The sequence below is a fragment of the Coloeus monedula genome, assembly GCF_965178545.1.
Source record: "Coloeus monedula genome assembly, chromosome: 1".
Classification (NCBI taxonomy): domain Eukaryota; kingdom Metazoa; phylum Chordata; class Aves; order Passeriformes; family Corvidae; genus Coloeus; species Coloeus monedula.
Genome location: NC_138781.1, coordinates 19,870,297 through 19,888,838, shown reverse-complemented (window position 1 = coordinate 19,888,838; position 18,542 = coordinate 19,870,297). Strand labels below are relative to the sequence as shown.

The 18,542-nt window shown below is 38.4% G+C and overlaps 1 protein-coding gene across 3 annotated transcripts; it reads left to right on the top strand.

Moving 5' to 3' along the window:
• Positions 1-1,061: 1,061 nt before the first annotated feature.
• Positions 1,062-18,327, top strand: ARL5B (ARF like GTPase 5B). 3 transcript variants are annotated; one of them, XM_082281788.1, is made up of 8 exons: positions 1,071-1,203; positions 5,855-5,942; positions 8,516-8,576; positions 9,728-9,875; positions 11,463-11,546; positions 13,187-13,338; positions 15,397-15,436; positions 18,192-18,327. In XM_082281788.1, exons 4-8 carry the CDS (start codon positions 9,732-9,734, stop codon positions 18,264-18,266), a joined length of 495 nt encoding a protein of 164 aa, XP_082137914.1. In that variant the 5' UTR covers positions 1,071-1,203; positions 5,855-5,942; positions 8,516-8,576; positions 9,728-9,731; the 3' UTR covers positions 18,267-18,327. The 3 variants fall into 3 exon arrangements, with proteins under 3 accessions (XP_082137912.1, XP_082137913.1, XP_082137914.1); XM_082281786.1 differs by lacking the exon at positions 5,855-5,942 and having other exon boundaries at positions 1,062-1,203; XM_082281787.1 differs by lacking the exons at positions 5,855-5,942; positions 18,192-18,327 and having other exon boundaries at positions 1,062-1,203; positions 15,397-17,207.
• Positions 18,328-18,542: the final 215 nt, after the last annotated feature.

Here is an 18,542-nt window from a genome sequence, read left to right as displayed (position 1 = left end):
CCGCAACCGCCTCAGCCTGACGGACCCGAGGCACACACAGCCCCGAGCTGGACCCGGCCGCCACGACGAGGGCGGAGTACGCAGGTGCCCGTACCGGGCCGGACCGCGCTCGGCCCTCCCGCGGCGACACAGGGACCCCAACCCACCGCCCGCCCCACACCTACCGCTACGGCCCGCCGGGCCCCGCCTCCTCCGGGGAGGCAGCAGGAAGTGCCGTCGGAGCGGTGTCGCCATGGGAGCTGGGCGCGTCGCGGCGGGACCGACCGCAGCCCCTGTGCCCCCACCACGGCACGGGGACGGTGGCAGCAGAGCCCGGGGGGCGCCCAGACTTATCGGACAAGACATTGCTGACATCTCTTGTTTTTTGTTGAGGTTTTTTTTTGTTTGTTTGTTTCGGTGTTTGTTTTTGGTTTTTTGTTTTGGTTTGGTTTTGTTTGGTTTTGTTTTCTGAAATTCTGCCGAGTGGATTAAACAGGTTTTGTACTTGCACCGTTTCTGCACCCAAGTGCCCGCCGGCTCGCTCGCTAGGGCGGAGCTGAGCTCGTGCTCGCTCATTGACCCTGCCCAAAGTGCTGCTGAGGAAGCCCGGGTGGGTACCCACGCAAGAGCTCAGTACAGAAACCTGTAGCGGAGCCCTGAAAGGGAGTCCGCTGCTTTCACAACTTTTAGTGTACACGAGAGCACTGCCTGCCCTGAAATCCTCAACCCTTCCCAACAGCAGAGGCCGTGGACCGGCCATAGCACCGCCGGGCTGAAGGACACAAGGACGGGACTGGCGCTCTGCCAGCGCCTCCCACCCCGGCACCGGCCACCCCGGCGGGGGCCAAGCTCTCCTCGCGGCATTCGTCCCGTGCGGGGCGGCTCCGTCCTCCCGACCCCAGACACCTCGGCTTTCCAGCAGCCCTGCTGCCTCTTCGCAACTATCGGCGCAGCCACGCTGCCGCGCCCGCCGCCCCCGCCGTGACACCGCGGTGACGCGCGCGGGCCGTTGGCGGGGCGGGGCGGCGCCGCGTGCCCGCCCCCTCGCTGTGCCCGCCTGCTCGGCGCTGCCGCGGGGCCGCTGCGGGAGCCTCCGCGGAGGGAGTCGCTGCTGCTGTCGCCGCCGACTGGGTGAGCTCGGGGTGCCCCGGGCACTCGGCGGGAAGCCGAGGCCAGGCATGGGCCTAATCTTCGCCAAGCTGTGGAGCCTCTTCGGTAGCCAAGGTGGGCGCTTGGGCCCGAGCCGGCGACGGGGCGGGCGGCGAGTGGAGCCCGGGGGCTGCGGGGGCCGCGGGGGCTCGGGGCCGGTGCCGGTGCCGCTCGCCGGGCTTCCTCTGAAGGCCCGCCTAGCCAAAAGTTGAGCTTTGCTTTGTGCCGCGCCGTGAGCGCTGGACCCGCGGCGCCTCATGCTTGGGGTCGCTTTGTTTCAGCTCCCGAGGTGGTCCCTCCTTTCCCCCTCCTCCCCGGCCGCGTTAAACGCGTCGTCTGCCCCGGGCAGCTCTTCAGGCGGTGCGCGCCCGGCATCCACGGCGGCCCGGACTGCTGAAGCTTTGATGGACGATGACGGTCCTTTTTGACTTCGCCGATCCTGCTTTTTAAGTCGGGATCTGTTATTAAAATCATGTTATTTTAGTCTTTAATTAAAAGGAAAAGAAGAACGCCAAACATGTAGGGGCCTTCGAGGTAAAAATTCTGTTTGTGTTTTGGCAATGATGCTAGTTAAATACAGTTAGTGACCCAAGAAAATCACTTCTCCAGACAAAAATAAAAAGGTCGTAAGGGGATAGTATCGCTTTCCATGCTTTCCTGCCCAGTTCATCCAGCCCCCCAATGATGGCTCATGTTCTAATCCAGAGTTCAGAATTTGCATCTGCCACCACTTTTACCTCAGATGGTTATCATAAAAATAGAAAATTATGTTTTCTGTTAATTTGTTCAAAAAATTTTTTTTTTGTTTACCTAGCCATCTCTGGTTAGGAAATTAAATAGTTAAGGAATTTTTAGTTTATATTCTTTTTCCTTGAGGCCCTGAGCTTGGAGCAGGCAAAATGATGTTACTGTTAATTGTTCTCTCATCAAGTTTCCAAATGTGTACCTCATTTCCACTTTAAAGTTCTTGATGCACATAAGACTTTTTTGTGCAACACTCTGTTGCAAGTTTTTGGAGGCAGATACACCTGGTGTACTTCCATAATTTTGTTCCTGTGGTTGCTCATAAGCCATTCTAGTTCTGTAGATACCAGAGCAAAGCCTCAGTGTGTGTGCACGTTGACATCTGTGTATCAAACTGTCTTTCATAGGATGGGATTTGGACCCAATCCCAGATCATTTATTTTTCTCATGCATACACCATCTTATCACATCATTCCTGAAGTCTTCTAACAAAGTCTTCTGAATTTGTTGCTAATTTCTTATTTTCCTGAACTGTCAAACCTATTCGGTAAGATTCAATGTTTTCCCTACTCTCCAGAAAAATATTTTTTTTGTTTTCATCAAACAGTGCAATCTGCAACTCCTTTCCTTCCATGAAGTGTTCCTAAGACTCCAAAGAGACCTATAAGCAGAAAACTGATCAGGAGATAACTGGTGGCTTTTAGTATTTGCCTGTATAGTAGCTTATGATGTCAATATTTATCTTCAGGAAAACACATTGTATTTGTTATTGTATATTATTTCCTGGAAGAAAAGTTATTCTTTATTGTGAATTACCTTGGCTGGATGCCAGATGCCCACCAAAGCAGCTCCGTGACTCCCCTCCTCAGCTGAACAGGGGGAGAGAAAATACAGCAAAAGGCTTCTGGGTTGAAATAAGGATAGGGAGAGATCACTCACCAGTTACCATCATGGGCAAAACAGACTTAATTTGTGAAAGTAATATAATTCATTCCCAGTCAAATCAGAACAGGTTAACGAGAAATAAAACCAAATCTTCTAAACATCTCCCCCCGACTCCTCCCTCTCTTTTCCCAGGGTTAACTTTATTTTTAGTTCTCTACCTCCTCCCTGCAGGAGGGGAACAGGGAATTGGGGCTGTGGTCAGTTCATCACTTGTCTGCCACTCTTTCCTCCTCATGGGGGTGGACTCCATCCCCTATTCCAGTGTGGGATCCCTCCCATGGGACACAGTCCTTCATGGGTTTCTCCAGTGTGTGTTCTTCCCAAGTTCTGCAATTCTTCACTAACTGTTCCAGCATGGGTCCTTTTCATGAGGCACAGTCCTTCAGGGACAGGCTGCTCCAGCAGGGATCCCCCACGAGGTCACAAGCCTGCCAGCAAACCTGTTCCAGAGCGGACTCTTCTCCATGGGTCCGCAGGTTCTTGCCAGGAGCCTGCTCCAACCTGAGTGTCCAGTGGGGTCACAGCCACCTTTGGACATCCACCTGCTTTGGCATGGGGTCCTCCATGGGGTGCAGGTGGATCTCTGCTCCTCCATGGACCTCAATGGCTGCAGGGCCACAGCTGCCTCGATGTGGTCCTCACCATGGGCTGCAGGTGGATCTCTGACACCTGCAGAACCTCCTTTCCCTCCTTGTGCACTGACCTTGGAGTCAGCAGAGTTGTTTTTACTCATATATTCTCACTCCTCTTTTCTCTGTTCGTAATTGCATCTGTGCAATAACCTTTTCCTGTCTTAAATGTGTTATCCCAGAGGCATTACACCTGTTGCTGATGGCCTTGCCTGGCATTGGCTACATAAATGTAGGAGAAGCTTCTAGAAGTTTCTCACAGAAAGCACTGTGTAACCCTCTTCACTATCGAAATCTCACCATGCAAACCTAGTGCATTCGGATGCATTAATGAAAGGTTAGTCTCACAGTTAAAATAGATGAGATAATACCATGAAATATTTAATTTTTGGCTTTTATCCCAACAAGAAGCTCTTAGGGTGTGTCCTGATCTTGGTTTAGTGCTGGAGTTATCTTTTGTTTGGTTTTTGCTTTGGTTTTGGGTTTGGTTTTTGGTGTTTTGGTTTTTTTTTTTTACCTCTTCTTGTGGTAACCACAGAAAAGAAAGTGAGCTTTTTTTCATGGCCAAATTTGAAATTTCATTCTAGAAAATTTGCTACAAACATAAACTTTTGACCTAATGGAAAATTATTCTCCAACTACACACCTATTTTCGCTAAATAATATCGTTACTACTAATAAAGCATAGTAATTTCTGAGTTGATTTTGGTTGCTCTTCTAGTTACATCAAATCTTGACAACTCCTTAGAGAATTCACAGGCTGTCCTGTGAAGCTCCTTGTTGAGCAGACCAAGACGTTAACTTACACATTGATTTTGGCTATATAGAAGGAGTATTCCAAAGGTGCAAGTAGGTTCCACTATGTGAGGAGCATGGTATCAGTTCTCATGGCTAGTTGTGTGATAGTCTGCAGCACTTGATACTGGCAAAAGGAAAAACAAAAAACAAAGCAAAGATTTGAAAAGTTCCATCTGTGTTCTATCAAGTAGAGCATGGGGGATGAGGTGTGCCTAAGTCTTTCAGCTCTCAATATATATTGTCTCATAATCAAATAGTAATTGAATGATGTGAACTGAAATAGAGATATGTTTACTTGTAAGAGAAACAATGGCCTTTAAAATAGACTTTTGTCATTTTTCTATGTGACTTTCTAATGGATTCCTGATAATATTTCCTTTTCTTTTTTTTTAATTGACCAAAAATACTGCCCGAATATTGTTTTTATTTAAAATATCATGCCCTGAAGCATGACCTGGTGACCTTAGTGATCTAAGTTCAAATTGAATTTACTTTTATTAGTAACTTACTTTTAGAAGTTAAAAAAAAATCAAGAATTCACAAATGACCAGCTGAAGCTATGATTCAGTAGTCAAGTGGCACATTCTTCTAAGCAACATGTAGTAGTGTGAATAGATGGTGGAGCAATTAAGTTAGTGCCTGTGTTAACATATGTCTGAGTAAAACTTGCTGGATTTATCATTCCATCAGTGTTATCAAGACTGCTCTTAATAAAACTATGGGTTAAAAAATGGAAGTGAATGTCAGCAACCCTGATAAAGGTAACTGACATTTGTCAATACCTTATTTTTTTGTATGTGCCTGATAGAATTCTTTAAGAAGCATACAAATCTGGGGTTTACTTATATTTGGAACAGTAATTATTCAGAGTCTTGCAGGTTGCTCTGGAGGTCTGGAGATACAAGATGCATTTTAGCAGTTATTTTGTGCTTCAGAGAAGATTCTAAGGTAGCTCTTAGTGTACAAAATGAGTCTTTGTATTGAAACCTCTTTGAACTTCAGAATTACGTCTTCATAATTATGACCTTCAGCATTCTGTCCTCAACTCTGAGGCCTCCAAGATTGTTGCTCTTTGGAACCAGATAAGTTTTGTTTCACAGCCTGGAAAGTATTGGTACCCATTCCAGTAGTCATTTTCTCCAAATAGGTTAGAAGACTCATCATTAAAGTATTTAGAATTTTTTTCATTTTTATTTTTACCTTTTGCAAAAAAGAGGAAAAGGCATGTTGGGAGAAATGAATCTTCAGTTTTGGGCTGTTTTACAACAGAGAAATATAGATGAGTAAGGGAAGAAAAGAGCATATTATGTCTTTCTTCTAACATCTGCAAGAAGATAATCTTCACTGTCCTGTGTTTTTGTAATGCTAAACTGCTAGGGATTTTTTTTAACAGTATTACATACTATTTTTTTTAAACAGTATGCTAGAAATGGTTGATAAAACCAAAAAGTCATTGGATTCTTTTAAGGAGTAGTCTAATACTGTCTTTTCTTTTTTTCCCCCATATGCCTACTTTTTCTACTTTCCCTCCCCATTCCTGCCTGATTAATAAAGACTCTTCTCTTCTGCTCTCTTAACTTTGTTATGGATTTTCTTCTTCTTTTGCCAAGAACATGGTGGACTGGGAAGATATTCATGAATACAACCTAAACTGAGTTTGAATACCAGCCAGTGAAAGGGAGAAACTTTGGTTAGTCTGTAAGTACAGAACACAAATAAATCACTGCCTATGGTTTACCCCGTAACTGTCCTTCTTCCTAAATGTGACATCTCTCTTCTACTAGCTGCGCTTGTAAACAAGTAATTGTCTTGCTAAAATTCTGTTGTGTCTTAGTTTGGTAGTTTTTAAGCTCTCATGTTTTTCCTCTAATGCACATCTATGTGTAAATTTTCTGTATTTTCATCAAACTAGACAGAAATTCAACTTTCGAATATGTTTGTAAGTGATGAGTTTTCCATTACTGTAGTTCTGGAATCTGCTACTTGTATGAGATACCCATGATTTCACCTTACTATTTTCGTGACAAGATCATCATTAATTAACACTTGTGTGACTGTTTATTGTTTGTGCTTATTCAATCACTGTATGAAACACCATTTGACCATGAAGTAACACAGATAAGCTGTGCCTTTTTTTCGAGTTAGTGCTGATTCACACTTCAGTGGCTTTTAAAAGCAGTCATCTCAATGGAGGTTTTTTCTTCATTACTTCAAGTAGTGTGATGTTGTATCATCCAACACTCCAATCATTCATGCCTAAGACAATGTATTCTGATAAGAAGATGAGAGGGCAGAGTAATTCCTGACTGGAATTTCTTTTCTTTCTTGAAAATAACTCAAACAGAATGCTGCAAAAGTAGAATCATCTTCTTCCTGGCTATAGTTGACATGTCTGGTTTGAAAACAACAGAAGGGTATTTCTGTTTGACCTTTGAAAGCTGTTTAAATTTAACTAAATTTGAAGAAGAGATGGACAGCCAAGCTAGGCATGATTTGTTAGCATTGAAAATAGAGGATTTCATACTATTTATGTATTGGGAAAGGTCATTAATTACTGATGCTGCTGTTAATGGGGCTAAAAGTAGTCCTGTATTTACAGCCAGGAAATGTTCTTTCCTTAGAATGTATTGACACGATGCAGTAGTAGGAGAATTGGCACAAAGAAACAGATTTTATCATCTGTTATAACCCTATTGCATAGCAAAACTTACAAAAGTTCCATACAGGAGAATGTTTATTACAGTAATATTCAGTATAAAAAGATGTAGGTTACTATAAATAAATAGATTTTAAACCAAAACACTTCAATCCTTCCTTAAACCACCCGCTTGTGGGGGAAAAATACCCACCAATTTGATATTTATGATAGATCTTTTGCTCTAGTAACTTACTGGATTCTGTACATCAAATGTGGTATTTTGTAGGAAGTCTTTAAACTGTGAACCATGTTTTGCTTTGGAATAAGGGCCCTAGAATTGTAAATATTATCTCTTTAAAAGTGAGCTTGTTCACAGAATTTTTATGTATCCATTTGCAGATTCTTCCCTCTGAACTGATTTGCTTTCTTTGTCAGTAATTGGATCAGTATGTTGTAACTTCACACATGTAGCAAAAGAACCACCATCCTAAGTGGTTGTGCTACTGGATTTGAAATTCTAAGAGGGATTATTTACAGAGAAGCATATAAATTCTGGAGGACTGTTTTGCTGGTTTTGTTTGTTTGTTTTCTGTTTTGCTTCCTCTGTGCCTGGAAAAAAATAACATTGCAGCAATTGCAAGATCACTATTCTGTATGCTAGAATTTACAGCAGGTTGGGGGCTGTGATCTTTCCTTTCTACTCAGCACTGATGGGGCCTCACCTGGAGTACTGTGTCCAGTTCTGGGCTCTTCAGTACAAGAGAGTCGTGGACGTACTGGGGAGAGTTCAGTCATGGGCTGCAAGGGTGATTAAGGGACTGGAGCATCTCACATATGAGAAAAAGAGGTGCAAAGAGGGCAGAGCCAGACTTGTCTTAGTGGTGCAAATGACAGGACTGGGCAATGGGCATGAACTGAAACACGGAAGTTCCTTCTGAACATCAGGAAACACTTTTTCACTGTGAGGGTGGCTGAACAATGACCCAAGCTGTCCAGGGAGGCTGTGGAGTTTCCATCTTGGATATATTAAAAACCCAACTGGACATGGTCCTAGGCCACTGGCTGTATGGGCCTGGTTGAGCAAAGAGGTTCAACCAGATGACCTCCAGAAGTGTTTTCTAGCCTTGACTATTCCATCATTCTGTGACTTTTCAGCTCAGAAGTTGCAAAGTTAGAATTTGTGTCCTATTCAAAATACAGTTTCCTCTCAGGTTTTACTGTGTGAATGATGATGGTACCTTAACAAATGGTTATTATTGAGCCTTGAATGTTAGGATAGTATCTTTTGCGGTCTTTGGATGTTTGTTGGTGTTCATTGCTATGAATTATATTTTTTCATTGTACTTTTCTTTCTAAAACTAGATGTTGTAAATGAAGTAATCATTAGTAACTGTACCTTTATTAGATTTCCAGTGCTGCCTTTTCTGAAACTGTAGTCTCAAGAGAAGATGAGGCTTTGTGGTTTTCTTTGGCTTTTTTTCTGTCCTGAAGATACCACTAATCTGTGTAACATACTGAAATAAGAGAAACAAGCAGTTGCTTTCTTCAGTAAGGGAGAGTGATTAACCAGAATTATAATTATTGCTGTTTCCACTAATTTATTGTCTTTTTTTTAATTTTTTTGTGTATGCAGAGCACAAAGTAATCATAGTGGGACTTGATAATGCTGGAAAGACTACTATTCTTTACCAGTTGTAAGTATATGAGCTAGTTGCTTTTCTGTTTGTATTTTGTCACTGTTTAATCATGGAAAATTCAGCTTTGTAACCTTGTGGAATCTCTTAAGTTGCAAATCACACTTCATACATTAATGGTATTAGTTGTTCTAGGCAGAGTAAATATTTAAAGGATAAGTGAAGAAACTGCTGTGCTTTAAAACTGCACTGTAAATTGAATAACAAAATTGTACATCAAGCACAAAGTGAACTTTAATTTTTTTGCCATGAAAGCCTGTCTCAATTTGTAAGCATAGAAATAATCCTGTTGCCAGTAACTGCAGGAAAGAGCGTGATTTTTAAATTAATGGAAATTCTAGCTGCTCTGCAAAAATCCAAAAATGTTTCCAAATGTTTCTCAATTCCAGTGTCTAAAACTTGTGATAGAGAATTCCTAAAAATAATATTTCCTCTTGCCCGGGTCCTAGCATTCTCATTTTCAATAGCATCATTGCACCCAAATCTTGGCAGCATTACAGGAATAGCCATGATAAATTCAAGACTGTTGTTAGGACCATAATTACTATTGTAACTGTGGAAAAGGAGGAAGGTGTAACTAAATTAATACCCATATATCTGGATATCAAAGCAGCATAGTATGCTTTCCAAAAAGACTTTTTATTTATAAGCATTTTTGAGCAAGCATAAAGGTGAAACTGAGAAATTTTCAGAAAATTCAGAAATTTTTTTTGGCTTTGTAACCAAACAGTCATTTGGGATTTAATATTGAGTGACTAAGTAGAGTGCTTTGATAACATTATATTCCAATTTATATTTATATTTATATTTGGGGGTTATATTTGGGATCTTGAGAATGGTAGCTCCTACTTTAAAACAAGTGTGTTTTAAGTGTCTGTTAATGTCCTTTAAAAAGACAGTCCTCCTAAAACACAGATGCTTATCCATTTGTTATGCCTTTTATGTGCTTATTTTTCATTGCTGATTTCTTTAAGCATGACTCCTTTCTAAAGTTCAAACATATAGCTTTTTTAAAATATGCCTAAATTTTTAATATTTTTAATCAGTTACACATATTTACTTTTTCTACAAAAAAAATGTTATAATTCAGCTGTAACAAGCCTTGTGGATTTTGCTGATTGGTCCTTATGGTATGATATTGCTTCCTTTAGCTTAATGAATGAAGTGGTTCATACTTCTCCAACCATAGGAAGCAATGTAGAAGAAATAGTGGTGAAAAACACTCATTTCTTAATGTGGGATATTGGAGGGCAAGAATCATTACGGTCGTCGTGGAATACCTATTATTCAAACACAGAGGTATGAGACAATGTTTTGAAATCTGCAAATTGAATAAGTTTGTTTGAAATTATATTCATTTATTAGGAATATTGGTAGACTTCTGTAAAGATGGCAGCTGTATTGATTTTAAATTTTATTGAGGAAGAATAAACTCAGAAAGTGTAGGGTATCTCTGGTATGCAGCCGTTTTTCTGGTAACATTTGAAGTATTTTTTCTGTATACAGTAATGCTATTTGATCTATGCCATAAACTGTGAAATTAAGACTTTTTTCCTAGGCAATCAAATGATAAAAAAATACATTTTAGATCAGATTTTTTACTTGCTTTTTTTAAGTAGTTTAAAAAGAAAATTTTGCAATGTAATTTGCAAATTTTGTGATGATTTGTATTGGTCAGCTGGACTTCTGTACATCCAGTGTGAAATGGTTTTGAAATAATGATAATTAAGGATGAGGAATGAGACTTTCTCTAGGCCTAGGCAGCAGTATTTTAAAAGCTCATCAGCTCGTAGCTTTTATCCAAAGAAGGAAGGAAAGTCTTGCTGTGCACTGTTTTTGAGGTACTGGCACAGCTGCTGTTGCTGGAAAGGTTGGAGTAGAATTCAGCACTGGTTTACTTTTGGGGTTTGTTTTTTATGACAGTCTTATTGAGGCCAAGAGGTTATCAATACAAAAAGGCACGTATAACCTCTGAGGACTCTTTTTGAGACACCTACCTTGATGTAAGATATTATAGACTTCATTTTTTACCATTTCTTCTGAAAGCAGAGACCTCTTCTAGATACTCATTATAGAAGTATTCCATCCTCCTTTAAAATTACCTTTTTTATCTTTTCCTTTTTCTATATCTTTTCTTATACTCCTCTTGAAGAGAGGTGAGATCAGTGATCCGTCCTAGATCTACTGTAAGCCTGGTGATGATATCTCAACCATCATCTCTAGTATTTTAGACAAATTTTTTATTTTATCTGGAAAAGTACAGCTACATCTAAGACACATATGAGGATAAAGAGACTTCTGCAATAAGTTCTTGGCATGTACCCCTTGAGTATCTTTGGTTTTGGAATTTGGAGTGATGTATATATTCTTTTCCTGATACTTTTGGGATGTTCTTCATATTCTATCTAGTAAGTGTTTGAAATCCAGTGCCTTCTAGTACTTGGAAAGAGGATCTTTCCCTTTACTTAGAAGCTTTGCCTGCTGGAAACAGTTGAGGAAGAAAGAGATTTGTTTACTATGCTAATCCTAGCCTCCCTCATGAATAATTCCATTACTGTTCCTCATCTGCTGGGCTTCTCAAAGTCACAGCAGCATTAAATTGACAAAGTTTTTCATACTTCGTGGTCATTTTCAATGGTTAATGAATCCCTCTAATTTTATAAGGCCAAGTGATTTGGAGCATACGTTGGAGAATTATAGCAATGATTTCTAATTCTCCTTTGTTACTGTCTCTCTTTTCTCCTTTTGTCACTTTCTCTTTTCTAGTGTCCTCTGAAAGTGTATGTCTCTTCTGTAGGAAGACTTGGGGTAGTGGTCTCTTGAAAATGTGCTTTCTGTAATTTGTAGTTTATATTTACATGCTATACGATTGGTGTTTTTCTCTAGTTCATCATTCTGGTTGTTGACAGCATTGATAGAGAGCGACTTTCTATAACAAAAGAAGAACTTTATAGAATGCTGGCTCATGAGGTATGGTGGGGAGTTGGGATAATAGTTTTGTTGAGAACAGTCAAATAACATTTCATGCTTCCTATGTTAACAAAAATAATGCCATCAGAAAAAAAAATCTGAGAATGTGTATGCCTGTTGATCACATTTTAAAACCATGTAAGTTATAAATAAGCAGAAAAATTATTATGAAGCACTCTTCTAATAGGACTTGCTTGATTGGAATCAAATCAGTCTTTAGGTTGCAAATGCTGAACTTGTGGAATATCTTACGCTTCATATTAATGTAACCAGCTATTACTGCACTGACTGTTTCAGTTAAATGGCTAGAATTTAAAGAAACATTTATTTTTTAATCCTGTTCCTTAAAATTAAGGAGCATATATCATACTATGGGTAAATTAATTTCAGTTCATTTTCCTTCAGAATTATTTGGTTCTGTTTTTATTATATGTTGTCCTGGCGACTGTTCAGAATTGGGCCAACTCACTCAAACATCCTAAATTAACTCGTACATTGGCTTAGGTAAAGTGTGTTAAAACCTTTTGTGATCACTCTGAAGCTGAATTAAGGTTGTTTTAAATCTAAATATTCTCCCTCATTTTTGAAAGAAAAGGATTTATTACAATGCAAGTAATACTGTTAAGTTCATTTCTCTGAGAGACTTGTTGTGTTTCACATAAGTGAGTTTTTGATTTACAGTTTATTATTAATTGTAGTTTGGGTCTAATAGTAAGGAGTAAATTCACTACCAAAAAAGTTGGAAAAATTACTTATTGTGGTGAAGTTTTCCCATGTAGTTTTTTAGTTTCCAGTCTGAAGCTCTTAGGTAATCGTGATTTACCATCTCTTGAAAACAGTTGGTAGGCCTAGACTGGACTACTTTTAGGGGTGAATTTTCAGCTGTAGATCATAAACCTTTTTGGTTTGGGTTGTTTTTTCTCTTGGTAGAAAAACATTCTCAAAATTTAATATGCACTGAATTGTATTAAACACTTTTAGTTGCAACTGTCAGCTTCCTGAGTATTACATTTGTTTACCCTTCTGCACTTTTAAAGCCATACATTCCAGTTCATCTCATTGCTGTTTGGAATGCTACATTCCATACTGAAACAAAACAATTTTAATTAGTTATTAAAGCTGATGCAGCATTATTAGAGCTCTCTTTTTGGAACACTAGGATTAAACTTAAAAGAATTCAGAAAACTTTCTTAAGTTATTACTGCTTTAATCAATACAGAACTTCTTTAAGGAAGTTGAAAGCAATTTCAAGGGAGTGATATCTAGCAGGCTTTTCCATTTGAATAGTATTTATTGCAAGACTTTGAATGTTTAACCAGAAATAATTCCACTGGCTTAGAGCATTATAAAATGTATTTTGACAAGACTTTCATTAGTTACGTATGAACATGTGGTCAACACCAAAAGGATACTCATATAATACATTACAGTTTGATTCTCTGTGGTGGTGAACACTTCTGAATAAATTAGTTTTTTCAGTCTTACTGTAATGAGTATTTAGTGCAGTAAGTCAGTTAAAACTCCATGCTCCTGTGTAATTGTAGATGAGCTTGGATACAGTTCTTTTAAGAAATGAAGTTAGCACAATAGCCTTTTAGTTCTGTATAATAACTATTACGAGTACTGTAAATCATTTCTAGGATTTACGGAAGGCTGCGGTTCTCATCTTTGCAAACAAGCAGGACATGAAGGGCTGCATGACAGCTGCTGAGATATCTGCATACCTCACCCTCAGCTCCATAAAGGATCACCCATGGCACATTCAGTCCTGCTGTGCTTTGACAGGAGAAGGGTAAGTGCTTAGTATGGCAATTGGTGGTAAATGAGAATACTGATTTAGAAGCCTGCTGACACCAACATGGATTTTCTGAAAGTTCATATTTTCTGAACTTTGCAGTCAGAGGGACATTTTAAATTTTTCATTTTCTTAATTGAACCTTGTGGTTTTTCTCATAGCTCAGACTCCAAACTCATATGAAATTCTTCCATTTGTTGTTAAAAACCCCAAATCAAAAACCAAACACCACCCCTCCATCTAAGTATGTAGCTGTTGACATAGCTGTCTTTCTCTGTACTGCTCTCTTACTCTTGTGTGTCTTTCTGTATTAAAGAAATAAGCTACTTCTTTCTTCCTTTATATTCTAAACTACAGGAAGCTGCTAAGCTGGGAGGTTGAGGTGTTCTGGGGTTTATTTGGTTGGTTGGGTTTTTTGATTAGCATTGAAGCATAGTTTTTGATGAAAAGTTACATAGATCTGTCATAAAACAAAATTGTTACCAATATTAAATATTTAGTTTAATTGTAATTTGTATCTGGCTAGTATAGCTGATTTTGAAATATGTATACCTTATGCCAGCAATTACTAAAATGGAATGCTGAGCTAGCCTTAGATCCTTAGTCTGTAAAGACCAAAAAACATTTTTGGATACCTTTTAACAAGTTGGACAATGACTTGCTTGTATGGTGTGAAGTGTACTAATTTTTCATCTTGATTTTTAAGGCAGTCTTGTAATGTGTGATATTTAGAGGGTTTTTTTGGCTCTGTTACACAGCCTTTACAATAATGTGGTCTTGTGACATCAAAAATAGCGAATCCAACTGAGTATTTGGGAAGGAAAGCATCTACCTCACTTTCTATCATGAAGTATAGTCTAATGTCATGGAGATATCTTGTAGAGTGAATGGTGGCATTAACTTCCTTGGGGTGCAATATGTTAGAACAAAGTGGGGGTTTTTTTCATGAGGTGTTTGGATTGTATTGTTTTGTTCGAAGAGTTAACTCCACTTTCCTGCTACCAATTTTGCTAAAGTCACTTTTGAATACACAGTTTATGTACTTATTAAGATCTTCAACCATGTTGACATTTGAAGGAAAGGCTGCTTCTTTGTATTGTGAACCAAAAAAGGGTGAATATTTAGAATACTTTAGATTGTGACAGTAGTGAGATGAACTTAGAAAAAACATTCCCAGAGTTAGATCAGTGACCTGAGTCTTCCATTTTGATCTGCTTGAAACAATGAGCCCTATGATGCTACATCTTTCCTTGCCTACTATTAAAAAGTCTTGTCTCTTCCAAGATGTTCCAGTGGCCCCTGTGGGTATCACTGCATGATTTTCATTCATAAAACATACTAATTTGGATGTTGCCAATTCGCATTGTGCCCCTGGTGGTAGCAATTCTGACAGGAATCTGGGGGGATCAGCCCCGTGTGAGTGAAGCTAGCAATTCTTGGATAGCTAAACCCTGATTTACTGTATGAAGGTAAAGCTCAAAGAGGTATAAACTAGGTAACTAGATCCCTACAAAATCAAAGGAAAGTCTGTCTTCTGAAATGGAAGACTTTAAATGGAGATGCAGATTGAGTTAGGAAGCAGATTAGATCCCATGCAGTCTTAGTATTCAATATAAGCATACTTTTAATTTTGTAATGTGATTTTAGAATTTTTGATTTGCTGTCTTTTCATTAAACAATTCAGTCTGGATAACCTGCCCTTTATCTTTTAGTATTAGTGTGTAAAGGTCTAGCATTCTGTAGAAAAATAAAAAGGTTTTTGTTTCCATGTACTTATGAGTAAGCATTTAAGAATAGTGTCTTTTAGGTTTACAAGGAAAAAAAAATTGCAGTACTGCCAAGCTTCAATGAAATAGAATGCTTGACCATTTTCATGTGGCTAAAGCATAAGTAGACTTAGTTTAAAACACTATTTGCTCGGTTCAGCTTTCAATCCCATTTCCAGATGATCTAATTTATTTTAAGTAGCTGCTTTGACACATAAAAACAGGTAGAAAATACCTTCAAGATGCTGGAATACTGCTAGTACCAATTATAACGTCTCTTATCTTTCAGGTTATGCCAAGGCTTGGAGTGGATGACCTCCCGTATTGGAGTGAGATAGCTTTTTTTTTTGCTTTTTTTTTGCTTTTTTTTTTCAATTCCTCCAAAAGAAGAGACTTCTATTTATCCTGTGAACATGTACATTTTTCTGTACTTTTGGCTGCTGAGGCAGTGACCATGTTTAATTTATATCAGCCAAACTCTAAGCTGTGCTTGAATCAAGCGCAGTTGAACTGAAACACAAAAGTATTTTCTTAACTTTTTTTAATACACTAATCTTCAACTGGATGAACATATGTGAATCTGTTTTTAAGCATTGAAATTCCTCTGAATATGAATTCTAACTTTTTCGATGATAGCTTTTTAAAATCTGTTTTGTCATTGTCAATATTTCATACTTCCTCTTTCTAAATAGTTGTATAAATTACTAACATAAATGAGCACATTTTATTTAATAATTAAAAGTAATGTTTAGGTTAACTTTACTCTGCCGTAGCTTTAACCTCAAAGGATAACTGTATCTCTCCAGCTGGACTTCCTGGAACTAGTAGAGTTCTAGCCAGCACGAAAATTAATAGTTATGAATGCAAATTTTAACATGCCTAATGAATTAGTTATAGTTAATATTGTGGTGGCTTTTAATCTGATACACAATGGAACTTCTGCCTTAAAAGAAATCTGTTTCAGTCTCAGTTTCTGTGGTATGTAGTTCTAGGATATTCTTCTACTTGAAGATACATCTCTGTACAGTGCATAAAAATATTGCTACTAAGTGCTGGTATAGTCATTAAGAACTTCAAAACCTTTTCAAAGGTAAATTGGTAATTAAATTTGGAATCACAGCAGCCAGTGTTATGTGTAGACTTGCTGTATTCTGTTACAATTTTAAATTCTGTTACAATTTTAAATTCTGTATACATGAGCCTTCCTCACCTTTTAGTGAGAGGGCTGTTTTCTAAATGAATGCAAAACCAAAAGGGAAGCCAGACTTATAAACAAAACCATGGTGCTGTATCTGTAGACTTCAGAGTGAAGCTAATCTTGACCTTTATTTACCTACTATCACATACCTTTTCAGATTCTGTTGCAGAGAAATTATTTTGCTTTCATTTTTGTTTTTGGTCTTATTTGCACGAGCAGAGGACTTTTGACGGTGTTTGAGTTGGATTTCTTCACCTGAAATCTGAAAAACAGGTGGTGAAAGACTGGACCCAGTAACTGTTAATTCAATTTGAAGGGAATTAAGTTAAATCTAAAGAAATCTAAAGACACTGTGTTAATTGAGACATTAGGTATCAAATAAACCTAACCACCAATCACCCCAAAAAACCCCTCATGAGGATTAAAAAAACCAAACAAACCAAAACCAATAGTGGACACCCAATTCCTAGCAAAGTCCCAGCAGCAGTCAGGTACCCAACGTATCTAAATGCTTGGCAGGTTTTCCAGAAGCACTGTTCTGCACTTCTGCATGCCTAAAAGCCACATGGAGTTTGGTTACCAGAACCATTTTTTAAACTGACTGTAGGCCTTTGATGACAAAATGTTTTTGTTAAATCTTGTTCCGGAAATTAAAGCACACCGAGTTTTCTTTAATAAAATCTTAAGCTTTGTAAATTTCAATTTGCTTCCATTTTATTTAAATAAAACTTAATGAAATTTTTAAAGTATCAGCAAATATGTTGTCGTAAGTGTTGGAAAGACTTTGAATACATGTGGAAACAGTGATTGGTTGAATGAAGTTGTGTATTAATGCCAGTTAGCAAAAGTTACATTTAAGACTACATTGAGTGTCAAGTCAAAGTGTTCAGAAAATAATTAAAATCAGCAAAAAGTAGTGCATTAAAAAAAATTACGGATGCAAAGCGAGGTTAAAATCTGGTATTGAAGCTGTTTGCTCTGATGTTCATCTGTTTTAATGTGTGAAAATAAGATTTGTTTTGCTCTTAGGGAAGCAAATTATAAAGGAAAAAATAAAATGATAGTATGAATGATGTTTCTTGTTTGGTGATTTAATTCCAGTTTGCAATTTAGATTTATTTTCAGGTTTATTTTTATGTCATTCAGAATGTACTCCTGAATACCTACAAAGAGCACTAACTTTGATTGTTAAAAAAAAAAAAGTGTGATTTTATGTGTAATGCTTTCTGGCTAAAACTATTTGAAAATCTATAGTTTGATTACTAAATCCAGTCTTATCTGAGGTAATACATATAAATTTCATTAGGAGGAAATGGTTTGATTGTAAACATTAGAATATCAGAATAATTGAAGTTTTCTTTTAATTTCTTAGCACTTAAAACCTTTGAGTATCTTTACAGAATGAAACATTCCTGATAATTGCTATGATTTTTATCACCTAACAGCTCCATTTTCTGCAACAGTTTTCCATTGATAATACTGGTTTCCCTGCAGCACTGTTGCTGTGGGGTTTTTTTTACTATTACCATTTTTGGGAGAAGAAAGGCTTGGTGTGGAATTTTAGGGGGCCTTATTTTTAATAACTTCAAAGCCTGTTAAACTGAAAGTGATTTGATTAAAATATATTTTAAGGGGTCCCTTAGAATATTCTGTGTGTCTTTGCATTCCCAAATACTGCATGATGTTTGCTAATTTGAATGTGGTAAATATCTTGCAGGTAGTTTTGCATTTTGAAAGTATTCTGTGTTTAATATGCTGCTCACAAAGAACAATGTTAATCACCTTAAGGTCAAGAAATTATGGTGTCCTGTGCACATGTATATTGTACTGCTGTAAATGGGTTGGCACGTGGCTTTTTATTTATGTTTTTTTACTTTTTTATCTAGGTGTCAAAGAGGTTCAGTATCCCCAAAGCAGGGATTCTTTCCAGCTCTTTAAACACACTGCATTCAGTAAGGTGAAGAGGACTTGGGCACAGCTGCTCAAAATACTTGCCGTCAAAATAAAATTGAGTTATTCTGTTAAGTTGGATGGGGTTTTTGTTTGTGAGTGCTCTGTGTTGAAGAGGTACTGCAGTAGTGTAGCATTGTCACTTTCATTTCATCTCCAGTCTGTTCACTGGGGCAGAATGAGGGCCTGCATCATGTGCAGCTGTAGCCAGTTCGCAGAACATCTTGGCTGGACACCTGCTTCCTTTCATCTCAGAGAAGCTCCAGCTTTGATCCTAAAGAGACTGT

Bases quoted from the DNA above. Each gene is read 5' to 3' on its own strand.
- ARL5B (XM_082281786.1), top strand. From the start codon at position 1,158: ATGGGCCTAATCTTCGCCAAGCTGTGGAGCCTCTTCGGTAGCCAAG. The intron at 1,204-8,515 runs GTGGGCGCTTGG...TTGTGTATGCAG, and splicing joins GAGCCTCTTCGGTAGCCAAG to AGCACAAAGTAATCATAGTG. The intron at 15,437-18,191 runs GTGAGATAGCTT...TTTTTTATCTAG, and splicing joins GGATGACCTCCCGTATTGGA to GTGTCAAAGAGGTTCAGTAT.